The 431-nt window shown below is 37.1% G+C and overlaps 1 protein-coding gene across 1 annotated transcript in view; it reads right to left on the bottom strand.

The window, feature by feature from the left end:
- The window catches only part of LOC119590827 (PAN2-PAN3 deadenylation complex subunit pan3-like), a gene marked incomplete at its 5' end in the record, with an annotated part of 21,148 nt that overhangs the window by 8,161 nt on the left and 12,556 nt on the right, over nt 1–431 (bottom strand). The window contains 1 exon segment of the mRNA XM_037939583.1: nt 122–324. Within this exon segment, the coding sequence (XP_037795511.1) occupies nt 122–324 (203 nt within the window).

Genomic DNA, 431 nt, shown 5'->3' on the forward strand with positions numbered 1-431 from the left:
TGCTCAACGAACCCAACAAATAATAAATCCCAACAACACGACTCAATTTCCCATCACAAAAATAAATGTCCAATATATAAATGTATCAATCAACACATACAAGTAAAAACAATATTTTTACCTGGCACCAATCATTGGCATAACATCATTAATGCTTTTGATGCGCTGAGAGGTGAGCAAACAAACTACCAACATAGCCAAATCCCGTGAGTATGATCTGTTGATGAGTTCCAGAGCGGCCTGGATGTTGTCTCGTTGCAGCGCCAGAATGGAATTGCATGCCAGAGCCACCATTAGTTTCCCAAGGTTCACTAAATCCTCTTGCTGGTGGGAGACATTCAAACAAACACACTTATAGTGTAAGTTTAAACTTTAGAAAAATAAAAACAGAAATTGAAAACTACAATCTTTAACTGTATAAAGACATTGAC

This window comes from Penaeus monodon, chromosome 27 (assembly GCF_015228065.2).
Source record: "Penaeus monodon isolate SGIC_2016 chromosome 27, NSTDA_Pmon_1, whole genome shotgun sequence".
In the NCBI taxonomy this organism is placed as follows: domain Eukaryota; kingdom Metazoa; phylum Arthropoda; class Malacostraca; order Decapoda; family Penaeidae; genus Penaeus; species Penaeus monodon.